This window comes from Suncus etruscus, chromosome 14 (assembly GCF_024139225.1).
Source record: "Suncus etruscus isolate mSunEtr1 chromosome 14, mSunEtr1.pri.cur, whole genome shotgun sequence".
NCBI lineage: Eukaryota > Metazoa > Chordata > Mammalia > Eulipotyphla > Soricidae > Suncus > Suncus etruscus.
In genome coordinates, this window is record NC_064861.1 from 95,433,388 (window position 1) to 95,458,746 (window position 25,359).

A 25,359-nucleotide genomic window follows, 5' to 3' on the forward strand; every position below is an offset into this window, starting at 1 on the left:
GCATAAGGTCTTGAGTGAAAGGCCTGGGCTGCCCACCTGTGACTGGTCCCAATTCCAGCGCTACAGCTGGTGCATGTGAGAGCAGAAGGGGTGAGACTGGGAGGGGTGGGCTGGCCTTTCGTGTGGCTGACCCGGGTTCCAGAACCAGCATTATATATGGTCCCTTGAGGCTTCCTGAGCACAGAGCCAGGAGTGAGCCCTGAACAGTCAGGATTGAACCTTGAGCAGAGATCGAGGAGTCAGTCTAGGGGCCAGAGTGGTGGTGCAGGGTATAAGGCGTCTGCCTTGTATGCGCTAGCCCAGGAAGGACCGAGGTTAAATCCTCCGGTGTCCCATATAGTCCCCAAAGCCAGTAGCGATTTCTGAGCTCATAGCCTGAGCATCACCGGGTGTGGCCCCCAAAACCAAAAAAAGTCAAAGTATATTAAGAAGTCAGTCCTGAGCACAGAGCTCGAGCCCAGGGGAGATGAGAGAGCAGCAAAGGGCCTGGTGCCAGGATTTGGGAGGAGGCAGACATGCCCCACTGGGACCCCCATGTCAGCTCACAGGAAAGTTCCAGTTGGGCACCAGGCTGTAGGGTCCAATAATGTTCAGAGATAGGCTGAGGGTGCTGCCCAGCTCCCCCTGCCACAGCAGGTTGGGGTTTGACTCCTCAACGAATCTAAAGTGTGTGAGGAAGAAGCTTCATGACCCCAGAGGAAGGGGGAAGGAACTGGACAGATGCACTGATACCCTCATACACACAGACACAGATAAACAGCCACACACACTTCTAGATACACACAGACACACACATAGGGGCCGGAGAGATAGCACAGAGGTAAGGCGTTGGCCTTGCATGCAGAAGGACAGTGGTTTGAATCCTGGCATCCCACATGGTCCCCCAAGCCTGCCAGGGGTGATTTCTGAGCATAGAGCCAGGAGTAACTCCTGAGCACTGCCGGGTGTGACCCCAAAACAAAGCAAAACAAAACAAAAAATAATATAAAAATTTGGGGCCGGAGAGATAGCCTTGCCTTGCATGCAGAAGGACGGTGGTTCTGATCCCAGCATCCCACATGGTCTCCCGAGCCTGCCAGGAGTGATTTCTGAGCGTAGAGCCAGGAATAACCCCCGAGCACTGTCAGGTGTGGCCCAAAAACCAAACCAAACAAACACAAACACACAAAGACACGAAGGAGGAACAGAGCTCTGTGCAGGTGGGGTGAATCCTCAGCCCCCCACGACCCTACAAAACAAGGAGACCCCTACAGGCCTCCTGATGCTGGGCACAGCTCTGCTTGGGAGATCCACCTCGTCCTCTCTAAAACCTGCCCTTGCTGGGTGTTGTCCCCCCCCAAATAAATAAAATACCCCTCCAAAATTTTATGCACCTGGGCAAAGAAAGTCACTGACTGGATGTAGCTTCCAAATTCCTGACAGGGCCGGAGACATAGCACAGCTGAAGGGCATTTGCCTTGCATGTAGCCAACCCAGGATGGACCTGGGATTGATCCTCCGCATCCCCAAGCCTGCCAGGAGGAGCCCCTGAGTGCTGATAGGAAGTGGTCCCCCAACACCCAGCAATTGTCGCTTCCTTTCCTGCCGGGTTCCCCATCTGACCCCCACCCTATCCTAGACTCACCCAGGAAGACGAGCAGAGCCGGGATTGTAGGGACCATGGTGGCCCCCCTCCGGCTGCTCCAGGAGTTCCTTCTCAGATAATCTGCCTAGGGATGATGGAGTTGGGTGCGGGGGGGGGGGGGGGGAAGCACAGCTCTGGTGTCCCCCCCCCAGGCCCTGCTTCCGTCTCACAAGGACAGAAAAGCAGAAGCTGCCAATGACGACACAGAACTGCACGCCAGTGGGGCTGCCAAGGAACTTTTCAGGGGACGGACTCCCTGGGGCACACCTGCAGTGCTCAGAACTCACTCTTGGCTCAGTGCTCACTCCTGGTGGGGCTCTCGGGGCTCTCGGGACTCACAAGACCATATGGGGTGCCAGGAATGGAACCTGGATTGGTTATGTGCAAGGCAAACGCCTTCTCCACCGTGCTGTCACTCTGGCCCTGTAGGTCCAATTTCTTTGTTTTGGTTTGGTTTGGGGTCCACACCCAGCAGTGCTCAGGGATTATTCCTGGTTCTGCACTCAGGAATCACTCCTGATGGTGCTCAGGGACCCTATGGGATGCCAGAGATCAAACTTGGGTCGGTTGTATGCAAGGCAAATGCCCCCTCCCAATACTCTCCCCGCATCCCATTCTATCTCTCAGGCCACTTTGAGAGGAAAATAAAAGGCTGGAGCAATAGTACATAGAGGAGGATGCTTGCCTTGCACAAAGCAGACCCAGGTTCGATCTCCAGCATCCCATATGATCCCCTGAACACAGCCAGGAGTGATTCCTGAGTGCAGAGCCAGGAGTAACCCCTGAGAACAGTCAGATGTCATGCCCCTTTCCTGAAAAGCAAACCAAAAGAAAGCTTTGTACTTTTTTGGTTTTTGGGCCACACCAGTGAAGCTCAGGGGTTACTTCTGGCTATGCACTCAGAAATCGCTCCTGACAGGCTCAGGGGACCATATGGGACGACTAGGATCGAACCCAGGTCCGTCCTGGGTCAGCTACATGCAAGGCAAATGCCATTGCTCTGGCCCCAAGCATTGTGCTTTTTTTTTTTTATGACTGAACCCCAACTACAAACATGTTTGTAATCATGCTGCTTAAATAAATATATTGATTTTTTAAAATGACAAAGCGAAGAAAAGCAAACGACAATAGAATCAAGAGACCCACACGACAAGAAGCTATACACAAAAAGGACCTGTTACACTAGCAGTCCAGGGGGTAAGGGTGGAGGTATGTGAAATGCATGCTGGGAACAATGGAGGGAGGTCAACACTGGTGGAGGGAATGGCCCGAATTCCCGTCACTCTGTGCCTGAAATACAATTAAGAAAGGCTTGTAATTCACAATGGCCTCAATTAAAAAGTGTTTATTTATTTATTTATTTTGGTTTTTGGGCCACACTCGACAGTGGCACTCTGGTTATTCCTGGCTGTGCACTCAGAAATCGCTCCTGACAGGCTCAGGGGACCATATAGGATGCCAGGGATCGAACCCAGGTTCGTCCCAGGTTGGGTGCATGTAAGGCCTTCCCACTGTGCTATCTCTTTGGCCCAATAAAAAAAAAGTCGGGGCCAGAGAGATAGTATGGAGGTAGGGTGTTTGCCTTGCACACAGAAGGACAGTGGTTCGAATCCTGGCCTCCAGGTCCTCCAAGCCTGCCAGGAGTGATTTCTGAGCGTAGAGCCTGGTGGAACCCCTGAGCACTGCTGGGTGTGACCCAAAATCCAAAAAAAAAAAAAAAAATTCTTTTAAAGAAAAGAAAAGAAAAGAGGGGACTGAGCAACAACACAGCGGTAGGGTATTTGTCTTGCACGCGGCCAACCCAAGACGGACCAGGATTTGATCCCCTGCATCCCACAAGGTGCCGAAGCCTGCCAGGAGTGATTTCTGAGTGCAGAGCCAGGAGTAACTCCAGAGTGAGTGTGGCCGGGTGTGGTCCAAAAAACAAATAAAGAAAGCAAAGCAAAGCAAAGAAAGAAAAGAAAGAAAACCAAGGAAAGAAAAGAAAAGAAAAGAGAAAAGAAGGGCCCAGAGAGATAGCACAGCGGCGTTTGCCTTGCAAGCAGCCGATCTAGGACGAAAGGTGGTTGGTTCAAATTCCGGTGTCCATATGGTCCCCCGTGCCTGCCAGGAGCTATTTCTGAGCAGACAGCCAGGAGTAACCCCTGAGCACCGCCGGGTGAGGCCCAAAAACCAAAAAAGAAATAAAAAGAAAGAAAGAAAGAAAGAAAGAAAGAAAGAAAGAAATAAATAAAGAAAGAAATAAATAAAGAAAGAAAGAAAGAAAGAAAGAAAGAAAGAAAGAAAGAAAGAAAGAAAGAAAGAAAGAAAGAAAGAAAGAAAGAGAGAGAAAGGAAAAGAAAGGAAAAGAAAAGAAAGGAAAAGAAAGGAAAAGAAAAGAAACGAAACGAAAAGAAAAGAAAAGAAAAGAAAAGAAAAGAAAAGAAAAGAAAAGAAAAGAAAAAAGAAAACCAGAAAATGTATTGGAGCCAAGAGACAAGGCAGCCACTGGCCAGGATATCTGGCCAAGGGGGAGGTCTGAGTACCACCGGGAGTGTCCCCTGAGCACTGCTTGGGAGCCCCCAAAACAAAACAAAACAAACACGCAAAGCAATTCTATACAAAACCCAAAAAAACTCATCTCTGAAAGTCCCAGAAGGGGAATCCCAAGGACACCACAGCAGCGCCGCCCAGTGGTCAGAAGAGAGAATGCATGGCGCTGGGTGCAGCTATTGTCCCGGGGTCAGTGGAAAGGGGACACGGTGGGCACTTAGGGGCGCCAGGTCAAAGCCCTCGGGAAGGACCGTCTGCAAACCAGACGCTTTGCAATGGTCAGGCCCTCTCTTTCACTTTTTCATTTATTGATTGATTGGTTTGGGGTTCGGAAGTCACATCCAGCGGTGCTCAGGACTGACTCCTGCCTCTGCAGTCAGGGGAATCTCTCCTGGCAGTCTGGGGGGACCCTGTGGGGTGCTGAACATCAAATTCAGGGTGGCTGCGTTCAAAGCCAATGCTGTCACCGCGTGCTATTCCTCTGGGTTCCCTGGGTTCCTCCTTGAAAAGTAAAAGTATTGGGATAGGGGCCGGAGAGATAGCACGGAGGTAAGGCGTTTGCCTTACATGCAGGAGGACGGTGGTTCAAATCCCGGCATCTCATATGGTCCCTTGAGCCTGTCAGGAGCGATTTCTGAGTGTAGAGCCAAGAGGAACCCCTGAGTGCTGCTGGGTGTGACCCCCCCCCAAAAAAAAAGTATTGGGGCAGGAGAGATAATTAGGGAGTTATATCTCTTGTTTAGCACAAGGTTGACCCAGCCAGGTTCAATCCCCAGCACCTCAAGGGGGCTGACTCCTGAGCACGACAGGGTGTGCCCCCCCCAATGAAACAGGGCATTGCAAGAAGGGGACGCCAGGAGCTCTGAGCTAACACCACTCATGTACTCCCCCATGGGGTGAGGGACGTGGGGATTCCCTTGACATGACCTTGTTTCCACCTATGGGAAAGGAACTTGGAAGGACTCAGCCTGGTGACTGAGACAGTGAAGGAAATGATGAGACACTTTTCTTCCCCGAGGGGAATCGGAGCAGGCAGAGGAGTGAGGAAGCTTCTTTGAGATTTTTCTGCAATGCTGCAAGTAAATTCCAGAGAAAGAAATGTCTGGATTTCATTGAGGTTTTATTTGTTTGTTTGTTTATGTTTTGAGACCACACCCGGCATTGCTCAGGGGTTAACTCCTGGCTCTGTGCTCTGAAATCATTTCTCGAAGGCTTGAGGGAATCATAGGAGATGCCGGGGATCGAACCCGGGTCGACTACGGTACCTGCAAGGCCAACAGCCTCATTGCTCCGGCCCCTTCTGGAAGGTTTAATGCAGACCAGTCGCTGCTTCCAAACCCCACAATAGGGTGATGATGTGACTGTGTCTCAGTGGCGTCCCACACCTCCCAATAGCACCAAGGAGCCTGCTGCATTCCAGGATGCCCCAGGGTCCAGCTCACCAGGCTCACTCTGGACTGGGGTCCCCCACAGCACCCTCTAGGCTCTTGGGCCTTGGGGGTGCTGCTGGCCCATTCAGCAATTCTGATTCACACCGCATTTTCCAGGTCCAGCCCTGTGGGGCACCCCGACCAGGCCTGGGGCTGGGGTTGAGGCTGGGACCCCGGTAGATGCCATCTGAGGCGGCTCCGGCTGCGCCACTCGCAGGCACCCAGCACGCCCAGGCCCAGCACCACCAGCCCAGCCAGCACCAGGCGGGCCACGTTCCCCTGCGTGTAGTCCAGGGGTCCTGCAGGGAGAAGGGAGGAGGCGTCAGGGCCCTGCGGGGACCCCGAGTTCTTGCACAAGGTGGTGGTGGTGGGGTGAGGCCTGCAGCCCAGGTCTGAGGGAGAAGGCTGGGGGGGTCTTCAGTTTTGGGTCTGAGAGGGGGGGGCTGGGAAGCCCCTGGATCTGAGGGAGGAGGCTGGGATCTAGACCCTTGTGTCTAAGGGAGGCAGTAGGGGCTGAAATGGGGTCAGAAGGAGGAGGCAGGGGGGGCTGAATTTGGGGGGATGACAGGAGGGCAGAATCTAGACCCTTGGGTCTGAGGGAGGAGGCAGAAGGCTGGATGGGGGGTCTGAGGGAGGAGCAGGGGCTAGACTTGGGGGTCTGAGGGAGGAGGCAGGAGTTTTGGACAGCCTGAGGGAGGAGGCAGGGATGGACTAGTGGTCTGAAGGAGGAGGCAGGGGTTTTGGGGAGCCTGAGGAAGGAGGCAGGGATGGACTGGGGGTCTGAAGGAGGAGGCAGGGGTTTTGGGGAGCCTGAGGAAGGAGGCAGGGATGGACTGGGGGTCTGAAGGAGGAGGCAGGGGTTTTGGGGAGCCTGAGGAAGGAGGCAGGGATGGACTGGGGGTCTGAAGGAGGAGGCAGGGGTTTTGGGGAGCCTGAGGAAGGAGGCAGGGATGGACTGGGGGTCTGAAGGAGGAGGCAGGGGTTTTGGGGAGCCTGAGGAAGGAGGCAGGGATGGACTGGGGTCTGAAGGGGTTTTGGGGAGCCTGAGGGAGGAGACAGGGGCTGGACTGGGGGTCTGCAGGAGGAGGCCGCCCTCACCATCACCATCGACGACGAGGGGCCTGCTTCTCGGGGACAGCACGTAGGGCGCGGAGGGCGTGTGGTAGTAGCAGACGTAGGTGCCAGGGGCCCCGGGCGAGGGCAGCGGGAAGTCGGCCCAGCGCCAGGGCGATCGGCCGTAGAGCAACGGCTCTTGAACCCCGACTCGGTAGAGCGCGAAGTTCATCCCGCCCAGGCTCCCGGCGCAGCGCAGGCTCAGGGGGGTCCCGGGCAGGGCCTCCAGTGTGGGCCTCGGCAGCTCCTCTGCGAGGGGTGCAGGGTCGGGTCTGTGCCCCCCATTCCTGCCCCTGCCCAATGGCACCCCCTTTCCCAGGCTGTTTTTGTCTCTGGGGAGCCCACACCCTGTAATGACCAGGGATTGTTCCTGGCTCTGCACTTGGGGATCATTCCTGGTGGAGCTCAGGGGTTACTCCTGGCTCTGTGCTCAGGAATCACTCCTGGCTGTGCTCCGGAGACCCTATAGGACACCAGGGATCGAACCCGGGTCTGGCAGATATAATGCAAATGCCCTCCCTGCTGTGCTATGGCTCCAGCTGCTCCATTCCCAAGTCTGGGCCTCTGGCATCTGCAAACATTGCCAGGATCCTGTGGTAGAGGTGAGGGTGGTGGAGAGTCCTCCTCTCTCTCTGCAGCTCTCTGATCCCCACACCCCTAAGGGCACCCCCTTATTCCCTGCTTCCAGCCCTTCTTCATCCCCCAGACTCACTAAGTACCAGCAGGTCCAGGGCATCGCTGGGCGAGGACCACACATCGGGCGCCCAGCGCAGGGACTGGTAGCGGCAGTGGTAGACACCCCCCTGGGCCGGCGTCACCTCCTCCAAGAAGACCTCTGCCAGTTCCCCAGAAACATTCTGCAGAGTGGCATGTCCAGCTTGGAACAGCGCAAATCTGCAGGCACTGCAGGCATGTTGGGGCGCCAGGCACCTCAGGGTCACGTTGGTGCCTGGGGTCACGATGGTGGCCGGCAGAGCCTCCAGCCAGGGCTTGGGGTATAAATCTGGAGGGACTGAATAGAGTGGGTGGCAGAGGGGTCCTCAGGCTGCTGGAACCCGAGACCACAGAAGGAGACTGGGGTACAAGCAAAGTTCCTGGGGTAACTACTTATTTATAAAATGGGAAGGACGGGGGCCCGGAGAGATAGCACAGCCGTGTTTGCCTTGCAAGCAGCTGATCCAGGACCAAAGGTGGTTGGTTCGAATCCCGGTGTCCCATATGGTCCCCCGTGCCTGCCTGGAGGTATTTCTGAGCAGACAGCCAGGAGTAACCCCTGAGCACTGCCGGGTGTGGCCCAAAAACCAAAAAAAAAAAAAAAAGGGGGGGGGGAGGACAGGTGGGTCTGGAGCAATAGCACAGTGGAGAGGGCGTTTGCCTTGTACATGACTGACCCAGGTTCGATCCTCAGAATCCCATAGGGTCCCCAGAGTCTGCCAACATTGGTTCCTTAGCCCAGAGCCAGGAGTGACCCCTGAGTGCCACCAGCTGTGGCCCCCCAAACTAAAATTTTATTTTTAAACGTGCTCACTGAAGCCCTTTTATCATACAAGAAAGCCAAGTCTTAGCTCATGGTGGCTTGTGAGAGGCTGTAAACGAACAAGACGAAGGGGCCCTAGCAAGAACGTTTACCTGTAAAATTTAAATCTTGAAGTGGTCAGAAAGGCCAACCCAAGTTTGATCTTTGGCATCCTTAACAGCCCCCAAGAACCTGCCAGAAATGACTCCTGAACACAGAGTCAAGAGTAACCCCTGAACGCCACTGGGTACAGCCCCCTCCAAACAAACAAACAAAAATCATTGATGATCTTCTTTTTTTTTTGTTTGTTTTGTTTTGTTTTTGGACCACACCCAGCGGTGCTCAGGGGTTACTCCTGGCTGTCTGCTCAGAAATAGCTCCTGGCAGGCACGGGGGACCCTATGGGACACCGGGATTCGAACCAACCACCTTTGGTCCTGGATTTGCTGCTTGCAAGGCAAACGCCGCTGTGCTATCTCTCTGGGCCCATTTATGATCTTCTTGTCTCAGCTATAAGGATGAAGGGTACAGGGGCCGGAGAGATAGCATGGAGGTAAGGCGTTTGCCTTTCATGCAGAAGGTCATCGGTTCGAATCCCGGCGTCCCATATGGTCCCCCGTGCCTGCCAGGAGCAATTTCTGAGCATGGAGCCAGGAATAACCCCTGAGCACTGCCGGGTGTCACCCAAAAACCACAAAAAAAAAAAATTACGTTTCCTTTTGGGGCCGGGCGGTGGCGCTGGAGGTAAGGTGCCTGCCTTGCCTGCGCTAGCCTAGGACGGACCGCGGTTCGATCCCCTGGCGACCCATATGGCCCCCCAAGCCAGGAGCAACTTCTGAGCACATAGCCAGGAGTAACCCCTGAGCGTCACAGGGTGTGGCCCAAAAAAAAAAAAAAAAGGATGAAGGGTACAAAGGGCTGAGTGTCGGGTGGGGAGGACAGGATACCGGAAAGAGGCTGAACACCAGAATAAAGTGGGGAGCAGCTGGAAGTCCGTGTCAGAGCCCCGCAGAGGATGAATGGAGGAAGTTACTCACCACTTGGAGTGATGTTCGCGTGACACAGAGACCCTGTGGGGGGCAGGAGAGAGACTGTACCACCCCACCACACTGGAACCGGTCCCGAGACCCTTAGCCACACCTGTCCCCCTATCTCGGGGACACCCCCCTCTGTCCACACTTCCAGTTTGCACTGCAGTTGGAGGTGGCCCAAACTCTGCCTTCATACCTGAGTTCAGAACCTAAGAACCAAGGGGCTGGATCCATAGCACAGCAGTAGGGCATTTGCCTTGCACGCGGCAGACCCGGATGTACTTGGGTTCGATCCCCAGCATCTCATATGGTCCCCAGAGCCTGTCGGGAGCGATTTCTGAGCACAGAGCCAGGAGTAACCCCTGAGCACCACTGAGTGCGGCTCAAAAACAAAGCAAAACAAAAAGAACCTAAGAACCTCAGGTCACTAGATATTTGTTTAGTTTTGGGATAACTCCCAGCAGTGTCCAAGGCTCACTCCTGACTCTGGATGCGGAGATTAAATCCAGGTCAGCTGCATGCAAGGTCGTGCCCTCCCTGCTGTGCTATTGCTCCAGCCCCACTCTGTTACCTCTTGTACTTCAAAAGGCCTTGATTTGAGGCTTGAATTCAGGGCCTTCAGTTGCTGTTCCCAGCCTGGTCTCCCTCCACCTGGACTAAGGGAGACCCCCATCCTGTTCCGTGCCCCACCCCTCAGTATGCCAAGCTCCCAGAACCTATTATTTCTCTGTAGCCTGACTTAGCAGGGCCCAGAGGAAAGGGGATGAGAAGCTCACAGACAGTCAGCAACTGAAGGACCAGCTCCTGGGCCATGCTGGGCAGATTTGGGCTGCAACTGAAGTGCACCGGCGCTGGCTTCCTTCCCAGGAAATGAGGCAGCTGCGAAAAGCAGCTCCCCAATAAGGGAAGGGACCAGCTAGGGTGCTGCAAGGATCACTGAGTCACACAGCCAGGGTGCAGTGGGATGCTGGGACAAGGGGAAGTCCGTGGGGCTGGTGGTGTTTGCTGTCTAAACCTTAAGAAAATGAGCAGCTGCTATAAACCAGACCCCATTGTGCAATTCTGGAGGTCCAAGGGTATCAGGAAACCTCCATCTGAGGTGAAGACAGATTTTGATTCTTTGTTTTGGAGGCGATGCTCATGGATTCCTCCTGGTTCTACGCTCAGAAATCACTCCTCGCATGCTCGGGAGACCCTATAGTATAGAACCTATACTATAGGGCCTATTGGATGATGGGGATTGAACCTGGGTCGCCCGTGTGCAAGGCAAACACCCTTCCTGCTGTGCCATCGCTGCAGCCCCAGATTCTGAGTCTTGAACAAGGGAGCTCATGGTCCATGAGATTTGATGCCTGGTTCGCTCCCATGGCCCCCCAAGTACTGCAAGGCATGACACACCCAAATAAGCACTTAAATAAACGAAAAGAGGACCTTAAATTGGCCTAAAGTCCCAAACTCTGATGCCAGAGCTAAGGTCCAGGATGAACTTGGCAGCTCTATTGATTGGTAAGTCCTAAATGTAAAATGCTCCATCTGCAAAATGCACCTCTCCAAATACCGCCAACCGAGGGTCACTGCATTCCCCTACTCGGGAGGACTCGGTGCTCCAAGGAGGCTCGGAGGCCCACAGTGAGTGGACTTCAGCAGGTGAGCCAAACTGAGCCGGCACCTAAACCCTTGGACTACAACTCCCATAGTGCTCCGCGTGCTCGCCGCGTTTATGCCTGTGTCGCGCCACTGCGCACGCGTAGTAAAAGTGACCGGGGAAAGACGTGTGGGTCTTAAACTACAACTCCCAGAATGCTCCGCGCGTTAGCGTCCCTGGTTTATGCCACTGCGCACGCGTACTATAGAGGCGCACGCGCGTTTGGGGAGGACTACAATTCCTAGAGTGCTCCGCGCCCGGCTGTCGCCGCTACCAGGACCAAGATGGCTGGGAGTAAGTGTGACCCCGGCATTGGTGTTCCCCCGGTTCCCCGTGGTGGGGTGCGCGGGAGAGGGGGCCGTGGCGGGCCCCGAGGAGGTGGCGGAGGACGTCCTGCCCGAGGGGGCGCGGAGATCGCCGGGGTTGCGCGGGCCGGGTGGGCTGGAGGTCGCGTCTAGTCCTTGGGTGACCGCTGCCCCCGCAGGAGTCGCCGCCTTCCTCAAGACCGCCTGGGCCCAAGAGCCGGTGCTCGTCGCCTCCTTCGCCATCGGCGGCCTCGGTGCGTGAGTCCTCGGGGGACCCGACCCTGCGCTCCGCTGTGCGTCGTCGCGCACACACAAGTATCATCACACACACACACCCCTGGCAGAGAGAGGACAAGCATTATGATACACACACACACACACACACACACACACACACACACACACCTGGCAGAGAGGACAAGCATTATGATACACACACACACACACACCATGGCAGAGAGAGGACAAGCATTATGATACACACACACACACACACACACACACACACACACACACCTGGCAGAGAGGACAAGCATGGAGGCCCATCCCTGCGCTCTGCTGTGCATCATCACATACACACACACATCTGGCAGAGAGGACAAGCATCACGACACACATACACACCCTAGGCCCTGGCAGAGAGGACAAGCACATCTGGGCCCACCTTTCTCTCTCTCTCTCTCTCTCTCTCTCTCTCTCTCTCTCTCTCTCTCTCTCTCTCTCTCTCTCTCTCTCTCTCTCTCTCTCTCTCTCTCCCTCCACCTTTCTCTCTCTCTCTCTCTCTCTCTCTCTCTCTCTCTCTCTCTCTCTCTCTCTCTCTCTCTCTCTCTCTCTCTCACACACACACACACACACACACACACACACACCTGGCAAAAAGAGGACAAGTATGAGGGCCCCATCCCTGCTCTCTCTCTCTCTCTCTCTCTCTCACACACACACACACCTGGCAAAAAGAGGACAAGTATGAGGGCCCCATCCCTGCGCTCCGCTGTGCATCATGACACACACACACACCCTAGGCCCTGACAGAGAGGACAAGCACATCTGGGCCCACCTTTCTCACCCCCCCCTCTTCCTCCCTCCCCCTCCCCCTCCCTCACACACACACACACACACACACACACACACACACGATAAGCACCCACCTGTCAGTCACCCTGAGGCCCAACCAAGTGGAGGGTGGAGGCACAGGTGGACCCCACCTTCCTCAGACGAAGCCCTTAGGCGCCCACCGGGCCCCCAGGAAGAAGCGGTGTTGTTCTGTCCTGCATGTGCCTGGACTTGTCCGTCACACTGAGCCGCTGCTTAGGGAAGATTCCAGAACCCACTTTCCCCAGCTGTCAGTCAAGGTACAGAGCCCCGAGCATTTGAGAGGGGCCCGTGGGTGTCTGTAGTGGAGAAGTCGCACCCAAGACTCCAGAGACATGGTATGGTTTAAAGAAGCGGGTTCAGCCTTTCTTTCTGCACTGATTGGCAGGTGTAAGCATCATCATTTTCTTTTTTTTTTTTTTGGTTTTTGGGCCACACCCGGCGGTGCTCAGGGGTTACTCCTGGCTGACTGCTCAGAAATAGCTCCTGGCAGGCATGGGGGACCACATGGGACACCGGGATTCGAACCAACCACCTTTGGTCCTGGATCGGTTGCTTGCAAGGCAAACGCCGCTGTGCTATCTCTCCGGGCCCAGCATCATCATTTTCTAGCAGAATACTTATGTCTTTTTCTGGGGGTCGTGGGTGGGAGAAGCACGTGGTACCAAAGATTGAACCCATTATTTGGATGCAGAAATGTGGCCACCGATTGAATTGAGGTCCAGACCCCAATTTTTCGTCTTCCGTTTTCTTTTTGGGGATCACTTCTGGTGGGCTCTGGGGATTGAACTTGGGTCAGCATCATGCAAAGCAAACTCTTAGGCGCTGTACTATCGCTCTGACCCTCTACACCCAGTTTTTCTCTCAGCATCTCTGGGCATGAGTTATTTCAGCAGCGCATTGACTGGTACTGGGCCTGACTGATGGGTGAAGGCATTCACTTGTATCTGAAATATCGAAATTTGCTTTTCTTGGTGAAATATGTTTTGTCTTGTTTTGGGGTCACACTTAGCTCAGGGTTTTTTCCTGGCTCTGCTCAGGGGACCGTGTGCCATGCCTGGGATTGAACTGGGGCTACCTGCCTACAAGGCCAGTACCCTCCTCACTGTGCTATTTATTGCTCCATTCCCCCACTTTTACTCTGATTCTTAGAAGCCCATGTGAAATGACAGTTGGGTCTTGCGTTTCTATCCATGCTGGTTGAGAACATTACTTTGCTCTCCAACCCTCCAACTGCAGTATTCTCGGACCCCGCTGTACCGTAAACTGAGTGTTCCCATATGCAACTTGTTAATGGTTCACGATTCCTCCAGAACATTCCATGTCCACCCCTACCTTCCTCCTCTGCCTTTGGGTCTGGATCCCCGAGATTTGCCTCTGCTCCCCCAGACCCACTCATTTCTGTTTGTGACATTGGGGGGGTCTCTGGAGGCCACTGCATTTGGCCTTTTGCTCTGCCCCCCCCTTGGCAAGGCCCCTCCTCCGCTCACCCCTGTCTCTCCGCAGCCATCATCATGCCCGCCCTCAGCCCCTACACCAAATATGCTGCCATGGTCAACGAGGTCACGCCCTACAACTACCCAGGTGAGTGGGGGATGCCCAGGATTCCCATTCCCACACACCAGTTTGCGCCTTCTCATTGGGGTTCCACCTCTTGGGATCTCTCTGCCTCCTTTATTAACCCACCCCCACTGGGACTCCTCCCCACCGGCCTGGCTGGGCTGGACTCAGAGGCTGCTTCTGTCTCTCAGTGCCCCTGCGAGATGATGGAAACATGCCCGATGTGCCCAGTCACCCCCAGGACCCCCAAGGCCGAAGCCTGGAGTGGCTGAAGAATCTGTGAGGCCTCACGTCGAGGTCGTGCCGGGACCCCAATAAAAATGTGCAACAGGCCCTGAGTCTGCGTGTGTGGGTCACCCTCGGCTGCGCCACAACACAGGGCCCGAGAGGGCGGTGGGTGGGTAGGTTTATTTGGGGGGATGTCAGTCGAAGGAAGGGCTGGCCAGGGTGGGGTAGGGCAGCAGTTTGTCGGGTTCCCGTGAAACCCAGCCAGAGTCCAGGGGCTCGTCGGCTTCCAGGCCAAAGTCCTCCTCCACCTTGATCTGGGGGTGACAAGCAAAACTGGTACCCTTGGGGCCCCCCACACCAGGTCCAGAAGCCCCCAATCCTATCAGCCCTTGCCAGAGTCGTGTCCCCTCCCATTACCGGGGCCAGTTCTGGGGTCAGCGAGGCACCCCCTCGCCGGCCATCACGGGGTGCTCGCCGCCTCTTCCGTCCGCTAGGCCCCTCTCCGGGTGCTGGGCTGCTGGATTCGCGGGGTATGGGTGTCCTTCTGGGGGGCGAGGGCCCATCTTTCTCCGGGGGCTCATTTTCTGTGTTGCTGGGAGTGGGGGCGTCGGTGCCCTGGCTGCCTTCATCCTGGATGGGAAGTTGGGGTGCATGGAGGAGGGTGCCCTGCCAGGTTCTGTTGTGCTCTGCCCACGCGTCTTGACACTCACCTCCAGCACGAAGGTGAACTGTCCGGCCCGGTAGTCATCGCCGTAGGAGTCCAACACCCTCATGAGGAACCTAGAGAGACCCCATGCTGCGCCTAGCGCCCAAGCTGAGCCTGACACCTGAGACACCCCGAGACTTCTGCACCTTCTCCAGGCCCAGCTCCCAACAGCAGCCAAGGCACCTGCGCTCCCTGCAGTTCCGCCAGGCCAGGTTGCTGCCAGGGGCGCATGCAGCCGGGCCCTGGGAAACTTTCCTTCCCCCGGATTCCCGCTCAGTTCCAAGGGTTGGGGGACAGCGTCAAAGCCAAGCCCAGAAAGAGCTTCCAGGGCCTGGAGAGATAGCACAGCGGTGTTTGCCTTGTAAGCAGCCGATCCAGGACCAAAGGTGGTTGGTTCGAATCCCGGTGTCCCATAGGGTCCCCCGTGCCTGCCAGGAGCTATTTCTGAGCAGACAGCCTGAGCACTGCCGGGTGTGGCCCAAAAACCAAAAAAAAAAAAAAAAAAAAAAAAAAAGAAAAAGAGCTTCCAACAGGGCAGACCCCACAGGCTGAGGTGGGGCGCAGCAGAGGATGGACCACGCAGCTGATCTGGCTTTTTCTTGCTGACCCCCATGGCATCCCACTGAGTTCCTGTCCAGGGCCACCACCTTCACTTGACCCCTTGCACCCCCGACAACATTCTGGTGCCCCCCTGAGGGTGCAGGCACGGGGTGTGGGTGCACACAGACCCCGCGGGTACCTGCGTTCCTGCTGCAGCCGCCGTGTTATCCTCTGCACCTGGTGGAGCCGATTCAGGACACACTCGTTCACCTGCGGGGTGGGAGGTGAGGATGGGGAAAGGAGGCCCAGGTGGCCCTTAAACCGTAGCCCAGAACTGCTGCTACGATGCCCACCCTTCACTTATTTACTGTTTTTGAATCACACTCGGCGGCACTCGGGTTACTCCTGGTTCTGTGCTCAGAAATCGCTCTTGGAAGGCTCTGGGGACCATATTGGGATGCCGGGGTTCAAACCACCGTCCGTCCTGGATCAGCTTCGTGCAAGGCAAATGCCCTACCCCTGTGCTATCTCTCCAGCTCCAATGCCCAACCTTGTTTCTACATGCCTTGGAGGCCCCAGAAAGAGTGTGTGGAGGGCTGTCAGAGGGGGTGGAAGCAGATCAGAGATGACAGCAAGGGGGCCCGGAGGTGAGGACACAGAAAGTGAGGGGTACTCAGGAGATGAGGGGGACCCAAGAGCTGAGGGCCCAGGAGATGAGTGGGACCCAGAAGAGAGTAGCTGACAGAGGGCGCTGCTGGTGGAAGTGAGGGCGAAGGGCCGAGAGAGCAAGTGTTTTCCTATGACTGGTGTCTGTCCCACAGCACCAGGATGTGTGCGTCTGTCCCCACAGCTACCTTTACCACAGGCAGAAAGCTCAGCCTGCCCACCTCCCCCCCACCCCCATTCCCACTGCTCCCTTCTCATGCTGCCTTCCCAGCACTCCTGTGAACCTCTGCTCCTTAGTTCTGCTCGCCTGTTTGGAAGGTTTCCTAAACGGGGCCGGCCCTGTTTTTACCCCCACCAAGTCCCTCCTCTCCTCCCAGGTCCCGGCTTAGGCCGCCTTCGACTCCTGAGCAACCCCTGGCAGTTACAGGGTGACTGTTCCCCTAACTAAAGTGCCTGGTGCCTCGGAGTGCCAGGACAATGGAGCTTACTTGACACCGCGGAGTCTTTGCAGAAGGGAAGCAGCTGGTTTTTGTGTGCCCCCAGCCACTATGGTGGGGTCCACAGAAAAAGGGGTATTTGGGGGCCAGAGCGAGAGCACAGTGGGGAGGACATTTGCCTTGTATGCATGACCCAAGTTCAATCCCCGGCATTCTATAGGGGGCGATTCCTGAGCACAGAGTCAGGAGTAACCCCGAACTCCGCCAGTGTAGCCCAAAAACTAAAAGGGATGACTTGGGTCTGTGGGTCTGTCTATCTTCCCCTCTTGGGGCTTCAGAAGGATCAACCCAAGGCTTCCAATGTCCCAGGACCTGTGGTGGCGGCCATCACTGCATCCCTGGCTGAAGGAAGGTACACTTTGGCCTCAGACTCAGGGCCTGGCCCCGGGTTTCCTCTGAAACCTTCCAATGGTGGCCCCTATTCTTGAAAACAACCCCTAATTGCCCTGGGGGTTCTTGGCCTGGGCACTGCGCACTGCTCCATCCTTCTACTCTCCTCCTGGAGAGTCTGAGCTCTGCAGAATAGATGAGCCGATGCAACCGTCCAGCTACGCCGGGGACCCCCGAGAGTGGCGCGATCGGGGCTCCCCTGGCCCGGGACTCACCTTACCTGCTCGATCTCGCGGCAGCGGCGCCCCAGCACCTGGTACTTCCTGCGGTTCAGCTCCCGCTGGCGCCTTCGCCGGCCCCGGGCCGCCTCCTCCTCCTCGTCGCGCTCCCGCAGGCCCGAGCCCTCGCCCAGGCCGCCCGACACGAACTCCACCTCGGTCTCCAGCTCGCTCTCCAGGATGTGGCCCCCGAAGAGCGGCGGCAGGGCCAGCTCCGAGCCCGGCGGCGCCGAGAACTCCTCGAAGCCCACCGCGGCCATGGTCCTGGAGGGCCAAGGGGGTGCTGAGGCCCGGGGCCCCCGATGACTTCTTTCCCCGGGGTCCAGGGGAGTTGGACTCGGGAGGTTTCAGTCCCTTCCATCCCGAACTCTTCCACTCCGGGGTGTCCCTGGGTGATGCGCTGCAACCAACTAACATCCCAGGTAAGGTTCTATCTAGACAGACTTTTTGTTTTGGGGGGTCACACCCGGAGGCGCTCAGGGGTTACTCCTGGCTCTGTGCTCTAAAATCACTCCTGGCAGGCTCGGGGGAACATATGGGATGCTGGGATTCGAACCAATGTCGGTCCTGGGTTGACCACTTGCAAGGCAAACGCCCTGCCACTGTGCTATTTCTCCAACCCTATTGATTGATTGATTGATTGATTTTTGGGTCACACCTGGCAGCGCTCAGGGGTTCCTCCAGGCTCTACGCTTAGAAATCGCCCCCAGCAGGCTCGGGGGACCCTATGGGATGCTGGGATTCGAACCCTCGTCCTTCTACATGTAAGGCCAACGCCCTCCCTTCATGCTATCTCTCCATGCCCCCTAGACAGCCTTACAGGTAGCTGGCACACACGCGCGAACTACAATCCCCATCAGCCACCGGGGTCCCCAGCGCCGTAGACTCCGCGGTCCACTGCTGCAATGCCTCCTGGGACATGTAGTTTTCACCCTCCCTTTTCACTTACCCCTCTCTCTGCTCCAGTTCCATCGCTCCAGCCTCTTCCAGGCGCGCCGAGCCTGAAAACTTTCCGATCTCGGGAACCCCAAGTTAAATACTGAGCGAAATCATCTCTCCCATCGGCACCCCAAAACCTCCCCCAGGACTTGTAGGTTACTTCCGGGTTCCTCCTCCACCTTTGAATCCGGGCTTCAAGACCTTGACTTGGTCCCGCCGGACGGGGCGCCGTCGTCGGGAGAGGAGCGAGCGTCCTCCCGGCCCCACTCTGCGTCGCTGGACACTCTCCGGGTACTAATAAAGTTGTTGTTCTAAGCTTGCCCCGCCCCTCCGGGGTGCCAGCCAATCAGCGCGCGGCTAGGGGCTTTGCTGGCGGCGCGCGGCGCTGACGTCATCTCAGGGCGCGGGTCGCTGACGGCATCACAACGCGCCGCTCGGGGCTTCGTGAGCGGCGCGCTGCGTTTGCGTCATCACAGGGCGCCCGCCTTGGCCACCGAGTCTAGAGTAGACGCAGGTCTCCCGGCCCCGTAGTGCCCGGAGCCCAGAGGTGAGTGATGGCGGGAGACGCGGGCCGCGGGGCCCGGGGAGGAGGGCGAGCGAGCGGAGGGGACGCGGTTCTTCCAGGGCCCCCCAGGACTCCTGGCTCCGCACCCCGGGCTCGATCTCGGGCTGGGGTGATGTGATCCCCAGCAGGCTGGTGGGTTGGTGGGTGCTCGCTCTACCTTCTTGTTTGGGGGAGATGAGGGGCTGCACCGGGCTGGGACTGAGCCCGGGGGAAACGAGGGGGACCCCGAGGGGATCCCATAGAAGTTAGGGAGCTCTTGGGGCACGCTGATAACCGGCTCCAGTTCTCAGCACCCCCTTAGAGTCAGCAGTGATCCCTGAATGCGGAGCCAGGAGTAAGTCCTGATCATCTCCGGGTGTGTCCCCCCAAAATATGAACCTCATTTCAGCATGTGTAGAACTCCTGGATTTCTTCTCCCGAAAAGTGGCTTTACTGATTCCATTGCCTGGACACCCCAACACCACCTGCCTCACTCCGTTTACTTACACGTCATTGCTGTGGGCTTCTGTTCTTTTTGTGGAGGGGGAGGTTAGATTTTTGGAATGGGTTTTTTTGGGGGAGATACACCTTAGAGGACCGTGTGACACTCCCCCCCCCCCAGGAAGTGTAATTGGGCCTCTTGCACTGCCACCCTTTGAGGCCTTCCACCCAGCCTCCAGGTTGGGTTCATGGGGAGAGGGGAGGAAGAAGGGGAGCCAACTTAGGCTGATGGGAACGAGCAATGGGGCGCACAGTGGTTCCTGGTAGAGGTGCTGCATTTTGGCTGCAGACCTATGACACACACACACACACACACACACACACACACACACACACACACACCCTCCGCAGACCTATGAGACACACACACACACACACACACACACACACACCCTCCGCAGACCTATGAGACACACACACACACACACACACACACACACACACACACACACACACACACACACACACACACACACACACACACACACCCTCCGCCACCCCAGATGTCCTAGCTTGGCCTTGCAGTCTTCCTGTCTCCCACTTAAGGCCCAATTGATTAGATTAGGATAAGGCACACACACACACACACACACACACACACACACACCCTCCGCCACCCCCCCCACACACACACCCTCCGCCACCCCAGATGTCCTAGCTTGGCCTTGCAGTCTTCCTGTCTCCCACTTAAGGCCCAATTGATTAGATTAGGATAAGGTGGAGGAAGGATGTGAGTAGGAGTGGAGAGTTTGTGTGAGTGAGGCAGGGACTCGTCCTAGTTCTGGGTGGTTGAGGTGTGGATTCATTCATTCATCCATCCATCCATCCATCCATCCATTCACTCATTCATTCGTTGCTGAGTGTCTATGTGCCTGATGAACATAGCCGTGACTGAGCTGTTCTGTGGAACTTGTGGGTGGCACAACCACCCCAAGAGAGAAAAGAACTAGGGGGGGGGGTACCAGGGCTTCATTCTGCGCCCCTCCAGCCTGCAGGATGTCTCTGGCAGATGAGCTCCTGGCCGACCTGGAGGAGGCGGCGGAGGAGGAGGAAGGAGGAAGCTACGGTGAGGAGGAGGAGGAGCCGGCCATCGAAGATGTGCAGGAGGAGATGCAGCTCGATCTCTCGGGCGACTCGGTCAAGAGCATCGCCAAGCTCTGGGACAGCAAGATGGTGAGTGGGCAAGGCTGGGTGCCTGGGAAGGTGCTCCTGGGGCCATCGGAGTCCTCGGTCCTGACCCCCTCCCCTTACCTTCTCTTCCTTCCTGCCCAGTTTGCTGAGATCATGATGAAGATTGAGGAGTACATCAGCAAGCAAGCCAAAGCTTCAGAAGGTGCTGCCAGTTCTCTCCCTGAGGGTGCTCCCCAGAGAGGATGCTCCTCCAGGCGCCTGCCCCACCTGCCTCAATCACCCCCCTTGGTCCCTTTCTCACCCTAAAATTCACTGATCTTTGCCCCCCCCCCCCAATTCTGAACTTAGCCCCACCTTGGCCCTGGCCCTGCCTTCAACTTCTGTTGGCCCTAGGTTAGTCTCAGACCTCAGATGTTGACAGGGGTGACTCTCTTACCTCTGCCTCCCCATTCTTTTATACTGGGGCCAGAGGAGCTGTGTTTGATGCTGCTATTGGACCAAACATCCAAAGGCTCAGCCCTTTCCCCTGTTTCCCTGATGTCCCCTCTCAGGACCCCTTGGGTGGGTGCTAAGATGGGCCCCTACAATCTGATTTTCTGTCCTCCCAGTGATGGGGCCGGTGGAGGCGGCCCCTGAATACCGGGTCATTGTGGATGCCAACAACCTCACAGTGGAGATCGAGAACGAGCTGAGTGAGTTTGGGACCGCAGCGATGGCACAGCGGGGAGGACACTCACTCCTCACATAGCCCACCCAGCATCCTGTGATTCCTGGGCACAGAGCCAGGAGTTAGCCCTTAGCTTTACTGGAAGTGGCCCCCAAATACAAAGTAGAAAAAGAGGGAGCTGAATGCAGGAAGTCATGGAGAAAGCCCAGCTTGGGGTCCTTCAGCCCCCACTTTCCCATGAGCACAAAGACAGGCAGGATCATGGACTTTGCCAGGACTCCTATGGGGTCAGTGGTGCTGGCGATCTTAGAAGCACACATGGTCGAGCATATATGTGGCCTGTTCTTTTATGGTACCCAGTGGCTGCCCACCTCCAGCCATCAGCTCTGTATCCCCACCATCCAGACCAAGACCCAACTTATGAGGCTGTGTCCAGCAAGCGTGGCCTGTGTGTGGGTGTTCAGGAGTTCAGTGACTAAAGAGGGAGGGGCCCTAGATATTGGGGGCTGCCAACCCTCCTCAGAAGACGCCCTCTGACCCCGTCTTCCTTAGACATCATCCACAAATTCATCCGGGACAAGTACTCGAAGCGCTTCCCTGAGCTGGAGTCCCTGGTCCCCAATGCGCTGGATTACATCCGCACAGTGAAGGTGAGGGCCGAGAACTACTTCTGGATCCGCTGCAGGCAAGGCCCTCTGTTGTCTGCGGAGAATTCTGCAGAGCTGGAGGGTCAGAGACTAAAGGCTGGGCTGGGAGCGAGCGCTGAGAGCACTGTGGCTCCAGACACTGAGCACTGTGGCTCTGGGTGCTGAGATGGAGCGGGAAGCTTTGAGGCACAGAGGGCCGAGGCTGGGGTCTCTGGGCAGGGAGACAGGCTCATTTTACTGCCTGAGCAGAGACAGGTGGAATCGGGGGCCAGCCAGGGGGCATTGTGGGGGGGGCAGGAAGGGCTGTGGAAGCTTTGTAAGGGGAGCCCAGTGTGATGATTTGGGGGGGGTGTGGGCAGCCTGGGGCCTCTGCTTTGACACTGGGACCTGAGTTTGTATGTGTGTGAGAGCATGTGTGTGGGACTTTGCATGTATTCATGTATGTGCATGCGTGCAAAGGCTCAGGGCACCTCCTTCCGCAGGAACTGGGGAACAGCCTGGACAAGTGCAAGAACAACGAGAACCTGCAGCAGATTCTGACCAACGCCACCATCATGGTGGTCAGCGTCACCGCCTCCACCACCCAGGGGTGCGCCTTCCGAGGGGGTGTGGGTGGGGGACAGGGTGGGGCTTGCCCTGGGCACAGGGAGGGTGCCGTGGGGAAGTCGTGACAATGCTCAAGGGGAAGAGGCGGGATCCCTCATCGAGTGGCCCGTCCCAGCACACCCCGCTCGCTTGCCCACAGCCAGCAGCTGTCGCCCGAGGAGCTGGAGCGGCTGGAGGAGGCGTGCGACATGGCCCTGGAGCTCAACGCCTCCAAGCACCGAATCTACGAGTACGTGGAGTCGCGCATGTCCTTCATCGCGCCCAACCTCTCCATCATTGTCGGCGCCTCCACGGCCGCCAAGATCATGGGTGGGTGAGGTGCGGCCGGGCCCCAACGCCGTACGTAGTCTGTCCTGCTCTCTCCGGCATCCCTGCACCAACCGGCCTTTGTAGTCACCGCCTGCACAACCTTGGCACCTATCCAGCCCGTGTGGGGCTGGTGGGCGGCTCCTTCCATCCCGGGCCTGCCCGCCAATGCCTCGTGTCCCCGCAGGTGTGGCTGGCGGCCTCACCAACCTGTCCAAGATGCCCGCCTGCAACATCATGCTGCTGGGTGCCCAGCGCAGGACGCTCTCGGGCTTCTCGTCCACCTCGGTGCTGCCGCACACGGGCTACATCTACCACAGTGACATCGTGCAGTCCCTGCCCCCGGTGAGCGCGCGGGGTGACACTGGGCCACCCTTCCGGGCTGGGACACTCACCATCAGCATCTGGTGCCCCTGCGTGGCGCCATCACGCACCCCTGCAGAGGGCTGAGAAATTGAGAGAGATAGTACAGCAGTAGAGCCTTTGCCTTGCACGCAGCCGACCCAAAAGGGCTTGGGTCCATCCCCAGCATCCTCTGAGCCTGCCAGGAGTGATTTCTGAGCCCACAGCCAGGAGGAACCCCTGAGCGTCACCGGGTGTGGCGCAAAAACCAAAGAAAACAAAAGAGGGCCAAGAGATCCCAGCGGTCGCCGTAGCCCCAGGTCCACCCTGGAACCGCTCCACGGGATGCAAACCAGGAAGATCCAAACTCTGCACGGTGCTGGGTCTGGGGAGAACCTTGACTGTGCTGGGTTGTCCAGGGGGAGAGGGGTCTAAGCAGGGTCTATGGGTGCCCCGAAGGGGCGGGCTATGGCCGCAAGGGGATCCCAGAGTCTCACCCCCTTCCCTCCCACAGGATCTGCGGCGGAAGGCGGCTCGCTTAGTGGCCGCCAAGTGCACATTGGCTGCGAGAGTTGACAGCTTCCATGAGAGCTCGGAGGGCAAGGTGGGTGCAAGGGGAACTGAGTGCAGCCGGCAGACTCAGGGACAGAGAGACAGATGTGCGGGTATCCTGAGCAAGGGCCAACCTTCGGGGACCCTCCCTTTCCCCCGTCCCAGGTTGGCTACGAGCTGAAGGATGAAATTGAGCGCAAGTTTGACAAGTGGCAGGAGCCGCCCCCAGTGAAGCAGGTGAAGCCACTGCCGGCGCCCCTTGATGGGCAGCGCAAGAAGCGGGGAGGCCGCAGGTAAGTGGGCACATTGTGGTGGGCAGGGCAGGCAAGGCACCCCCTTGCCTGCTGACAGACCTGCCTTCCCAGGTACCGGAAGATGAAGGAGCGCCTGGGGCTGACGGAGATCCGCAAACAGGCCAACCGCATGAGCTTTGGGGAGGTCAGTGCCACTCCCTGTGGGGAATGGGACCCCACCAACAGCTCCCCTTGTGCCCTGCAAACATTGAGACCCTCCCGACACCCCACCCAGACGCCAGCCTTCTCTGCCCCCAGCCACTGACTGGCAGATTCTGACTTTATTGAGGGAACGGGGTGACCCTAGGACACCTTGATAGAGGGTGGCTGGCTCGGAGACCCCCAGGTGGAGGGAGGGTGGCAGACTGCGGGACCCCCAGGTGGAGGGGGACTGACTGCGGGCTCCCCAGATCGAGGAAGACGCCTACCAGGAGGACCTGGGCTTCAGCCTGGGCCACTTGGGCAAGTCCGGCAGCGGGCGCGTGCGACAGACCCAAGTGAACGAGGCCACCAAGGCCAGGATCTCCAAGACGCTGCAGGTAGGCCGTGGGCACACCCCCTCTAGGCTTGGCGGTGGAGCAGGGCTGAGGTGGGGGACCAGGCCCGGCTCAGCGTGTCCCCCATCCCTACACAGCGGACCCTGCAGAAGCAGAGCGTGGTGTATGGCGGGAAGTCCACCATCCGGGACCGCTCCTCGGGGACAGCGTCCAGCGTGGCCTTCACCCCGCTCCAGGTAACCCCTGCTCCCGACACACCGGGACCCCGAGGTCAGAGCCCCCAAGGGAGAACTGTCCTGGGAGGCAGGGGTGAGCCTGCCTCCTCCTCACCCTTCGTCCTTCCCCGCCCCGACCCAGGGCCTGGAGATCGTGAACCCTCAGGCAGCCGAGAAGAAGGTGGCTGAGGCGAACCAGAAGTACTTCTCGAGCATGGCAGAGTTCCTCAAGGTCAAGGGCGAGAAGAGCGGCATCCTGTCCACCTGAGCCCACTGGGACTTTGGGGCCCAAGGGAGGAACCCCTGGGTCTACACCCGGACTGAGCCAGCCTCCCGATTTCAGTTCTGCTGGGAAAGGAGACACTGAGGAAGTGTGATTAAAGGCACGTTGTGAGGTCCAGCCTCGGCCTTGGGGAGTATTGTTTCTCCAGCACTCCTGGGGTTGCCAGCTCCGCCACAGGTCCCCATCCTGCTCGGATCTCGGTCCTGTGGCACTTGTCACACACCACCCTCTCAGGAAGCAGCATCTGCTCCAGGAATGGCAGACCCTTCGAGGCAGCTTCTTCCCTCTCCAGATTCGAACCTGCCCCAAACCCTCTGGCCCCCTACGTTCCCACACTGCTGTTTGGGTCTCTCACCCCACGCCTGCCCGGCCCCTATGCTCCCCACACTGGCTTCTAGCACCCTACGGGAACGGGATGTAGCGTTGGCTTCAGCATCCTGGCTACTTTTCTCTGAGCTTTTCCAAGTGAAAACTTTTGAGGCAGTAGTCCAGGAGGTAGTACAGGAAATAGTAGAGGAGGTAGTTCAGGCCTACAGTACAATCAGCAGGGTACTTGCCTTATACACCCTGGTTCGAACCCCATGTGGTTCCCTGAGCCCCACCAAGAGTACCACAGAGTCTGCCTCTGCTCTGTCCAGCCCAAGAGAAGACAGTCGCTGGGTTTAGTATGTCTGAGAATGGCCCGGGAATGCTCAGTGGGCACAGAGGTGCATGATCCTGGAAATACACCTTTTTTGTTTTAT

At 57.3% G+C, this 25,359-nt stretch overlaps 4 protein-coding genes across 4 annotated transcripts; 2 read left to right on the forward strand and 2 right to left on the reverse strand.

Moving 5' to 3' along the window:
* Nucleotides 1-5,685: 5,685 nt before the first annotated feature.
* OSCAR (osteoclast associated Ig-like receptor) lies at nt 5,686-10,059 on the reverse strand. The gene is made up of 5 exons (XM_049787615.1): nt 10,023-10,059; nt 9,253-9,285; nt 7,412-7,711; nt 6,679-6,948; nt 5,686-5,885 (listed from the first exon to the last, which is right to left on the reverse strand). Exons 1-5 carry the CDS (start codon nt 10,057-10,059, stop codon nt 5,686-5,688), a joined length of 840 nt encoding a protein of 279 aa, XP_049643572.1.
* A 1,064-nt stretch (nt 10,060-11,123) lies between these two features.
* NDUFA3 (NADH:ubiquinone oxidoreductase subunit A3) lies at nt 11,124-14,181 on the forward strand. Its single transcript, XM_049787120.1, has 4 exons — nt 11,124-11,185; nt 11,376-11,450; nt 13,795-13,872; nt 14,040-14,181. Exons 1-4 carry the CDS (start codon nt 11,176-11,178, stop codon nt 14,129-14,131), a joined length of 255 nt encoding a protein of 84 aa, XP_049643077.1. The 5' UTR covers nt 11,124-11,175; the 3' UTR covers nt 14,132-14,181.
* A 66-nt stretch (nt 14,182-14,247) lies between these two features.
* TFPT (TCF3 fusion partner) lies at nt 14,248-18,190 on the reverse strand. The gene is made up of 6 exons (XM_049787085.1): nt 18,043-18,190; nt 17,096-17,357; nt 15,522-15,592; nt 14,787-14,856; nt 14,494-14,706; nt 14,248-14,390 (listed from the first exon to the last, which is right to left on the reverse strand). Exons 1-6 carry the CDS (start codon nt 18,063-18,065, stop codon nt 14,271-14,273), a joined length of 759 nt encoding a protein of 252 aa, XP_049643042.1. The 5' UTR covers nt 18,066-18,190; the 3' UTR covers nt 14,248-14,270.
* Nucleotides 18,191-19,957: 1,767 nt separating this feature from the next.
* Nucleotides 19,958-24,733, forward strand: PRPF31 (pre-mRNA processing factor 31). Its single transcript, XM_049787035.1, has 13 exons — nt 19,958-20,250; nt 20,350-20,410; nt 20,817-20,900; nt 21,428-21,525; nt 22,005-22,111; nt 22,268-22,437; nt 22,622-22,779; nt 23,291-23,380; nt 23,494-23,621; nt 23,694-23,766; nt 24,032-24,160; nt 24,256-24,354; nt 24,476-24,733. The coding sequence occupies exons 1-13, from the start codon at nt 20,074-20,076 to the stop codon at nt 24,599-24,601; spliced, it is 1,500 nt and encodes a 499-aa protein (XP_049642992.1). The 5' UTR covers nt 19,958-20,073; the 3' UTR covers nt 24,602-24,733.
* The last annotated feature ends 626 nt before the right edge of the window (nt 24,734-25,359 follow it).

Bases quoted from the DNA above. Each gene is read 5' to 3' on its own strand.
- TFPT (XM_049787085.1), bottom strand. From the start codon at position 18,065: ATGGAACTGGAGCAGAGAGAGGG. The intron at 17,358-18,042 runs GTAAGTGAAAAG...TTGGCCCTCCAG, and splicing joins GAACTGGAGCAGAGAGAGGG to GACCATGGCCGCGGTGGGCT. The intron at 14,707-14,786 runs GTGAGTGTCAAG...CTTCCCATCCAG, and splicing joins AGTTCACCTTCGTGCTGGAG to GATGAAGGCAGCCAGGGCAC.
- OSCAR (XM_049787615.1), bottom strand. From the start codon at position 10,059: ATGGCCCAGGAGCTGGTCCTTCAGTTGCTGACTGTCT. The intron at 9,286-10,022 runs GTGAGCTTCTCA...TGCCCCCCACAG, and splicing joins CCTTCAGTTGCTGACTGTCT to GGTCTCTGTGTCACGCGAAC. The intron at 6,949-7,411 runs GTGAGTCTGGGG...CACCCCTCGCAG, and splicing joins CCTGGACCTGCTGGTACTTA to AGGAGCTGCCGAGGCCCACA.
- PRPF31 (XM_049787035.1), top strand. From the start codon at position 20,074: ATGTCTCTGGCAGATGAGCTCCTGGCCGACCTGGAGGAGGCGGCGGAG. The intron at 21,526-22,004 runs GTGAGGGCCGAG...CTCCTTCCGCAG, and splicing joins ATTACATCCGCACAGTGAAG to GAACTGGGGAACAGCCTGGA. The intron at 24,161-24,255 runs GTAGGCCGTGGG...ATCCCTACACAG, and splicing joins GGATCTCCAAGACGCTGCAG to CGGACCCTGCAGAAGCAGAG.
- NDUFA3 (XM_049787120.1), top strand. The intron at 11,451-13,794 runs GTGCGTGAGTCC...GTCTCTCCGCAG, and splicing joins CTTCGCCATCGGCGGCCTCG to CCATCATCATGCCCGCCCTC. The intron at 13,873-14,039 runs GTGAGTGGGGGA...TCTGTCTCTCAG, and splicing joins CACGCCCTACAACTACCCAG to TGCCCCTGCGAGATGATGGA.